The 1580-nt window shown below is 35.3% G+C and overlaps 1 protein-coding gene across 1 annotated transcript in view; it reads left to right on the forward strand.

Annotated features, from left to right (window-relative positions):
- LOC108691461 (bursicon) overlaps positions 1-504 on the forward strand; it is a 4305-nt gene extending 3801 nt beyond the window's left edge. Inside the window, exon 5 of the mRNA XM_018199211.1 lies at positions 283-504. Within this exon, the coding sequence (XP_018054700.1) occupies positions 283-432 (150 nt within the window). The 3' untranslated portion in view covers positions 433-504. The remainder of the gene's footprint in view (positions 1-282) is intronic.
- The last annotated feature ends 1076 nt before the right edge of the window (positions 505-1580 follow it).

Consider the following 1580-nt stretch of genomic DNA (forward strand, 5'->3'; position numbering starts at 1 on the left):
ATAAAGGCTCTAGACTTATCTGGACAGCACATCACTTAAACGTTATTTAAAAATTTCTCGATATAAGATCGATTATTATCTCTTTTTGTTTAATGATAGACTTTCCGAAAAATAAAAGACGCTAAATATCTATTTTCCGAAATTATTCCGCAAATTAAAATTCGAAAAATTAAGTTGAAATCCTGGTTGATATTTTTTTTTGTAGATTTATAAGATGCTCATTAGCAATATTAAATTTTGCATTAATTCTTGCATATAATTTTACCTCTGCCTGTCCATTAGATGGTCACCAAGGCGCCGCTAGATTGCATGTGCAGACCGTGTACCAGTGTGGAAGAGTACGCGATAATACCCCAGGAGATCGCGGGATTCGCCGACGAGGGTCCCTTTACAACATCTGCGCATTTCAGACGAGCCTCCGGTTTACAATAGATGAGCACGAGTATTCGCGAGGACGCAATCTCAAAAAATCGCGCATATACGAAGAACGCCAATATATTTGATTTCCCGCATATTATGTATTATGAAATTAATAAAGAAAATCTAATAAATATATCGATTTCTCTCTGTTGAATATGAATGTATACGAATGAATATAAATGAATACGAGATGTGCAGCAGATTTAATCGCGTGCGATATACATGTGCGCATAGTTCTTCTCTCCTATCTCTTTCATGAAAATGTAAATACATTCGACAAGCTTCGTTATTTTGTCATTTAAATTCGAATTACATGATTAGCCCCGTGATTTTTAGTTGCCTACGACGATTTTCGTGTTTTATGACTGCATTCTTCAACTGAATTTGCCCGAAGAAAGTACGTCTGCAGTAATCTTCGAAAAGAATTGTCGCAAAAAAAGAAAAAAAACTTGATAATAAAAAGGTTCAGGAAGGGGTAGAATATATAGAAATGTTACAGATGAATACTGTAACTCGTATGTTTCAAATTAAGAAGAAATTATGAAACATTGCAGACTCTGTTAATATACTTAAATAATAATATATATTTACATACAATATATAGGTATGTTCATGTAATTTCAAGTCTGTAATCGATTCGTCCGTGTTTCGTATTTCGAAAATGGTAGATCGAAGGTTCTGACAGATGACGATTCCTTTTGAGAGACCAAAGCAAAGACTTCTGTATACTTTTGCAAAAGTATATCTCGTATATAGTCTGCGTCTATTCTCTATGAAATTCGCAGTTTTCCGAGTGTGGATACCTTTTACAGGTACGATAAATCGTGTGGTATCGGCACTTAACGATAGTTGCCGGATAAACATAATTCTTTGATAGCTGTACACGCACACATGCACACAGAAAATCAGTTTCTCCTATACGAGCACGTTTGAAACAAAGGCGAGCTCAACGCTGTACCTCAAATCAGTTTAATAACAATTTTATACAATTCGCTACAGCATTAGTCACGTGGATACATACCAATGTACCCACGCGTCGCACTCTGTTCTCACTCTTTCTATCATTCTCTCATATTTTCTCTCTCTCTCTCTCTCTCTCTCTCTCTCTCTCTCTCTCTCTTATTCCTTGTGATTATAAATAGCTAGTGTTAAAAAATAGT

Source organism: Atta colombica, unplaced genomic scaffold (genome assembly GCF_001594045.1).
Source record: "Atta colombica isolate Treedump-2 unplaced genomic scaffold, Acol1.0 scaffold47, whole genome shotgun sequence".
NCBI classification, from domain to species: domain Eukaryota; kingdom Metazoa; phylum Arthropoda; class Insecta; order Hymenoptera; family Formicidae; genus Atta; species Atta colombica.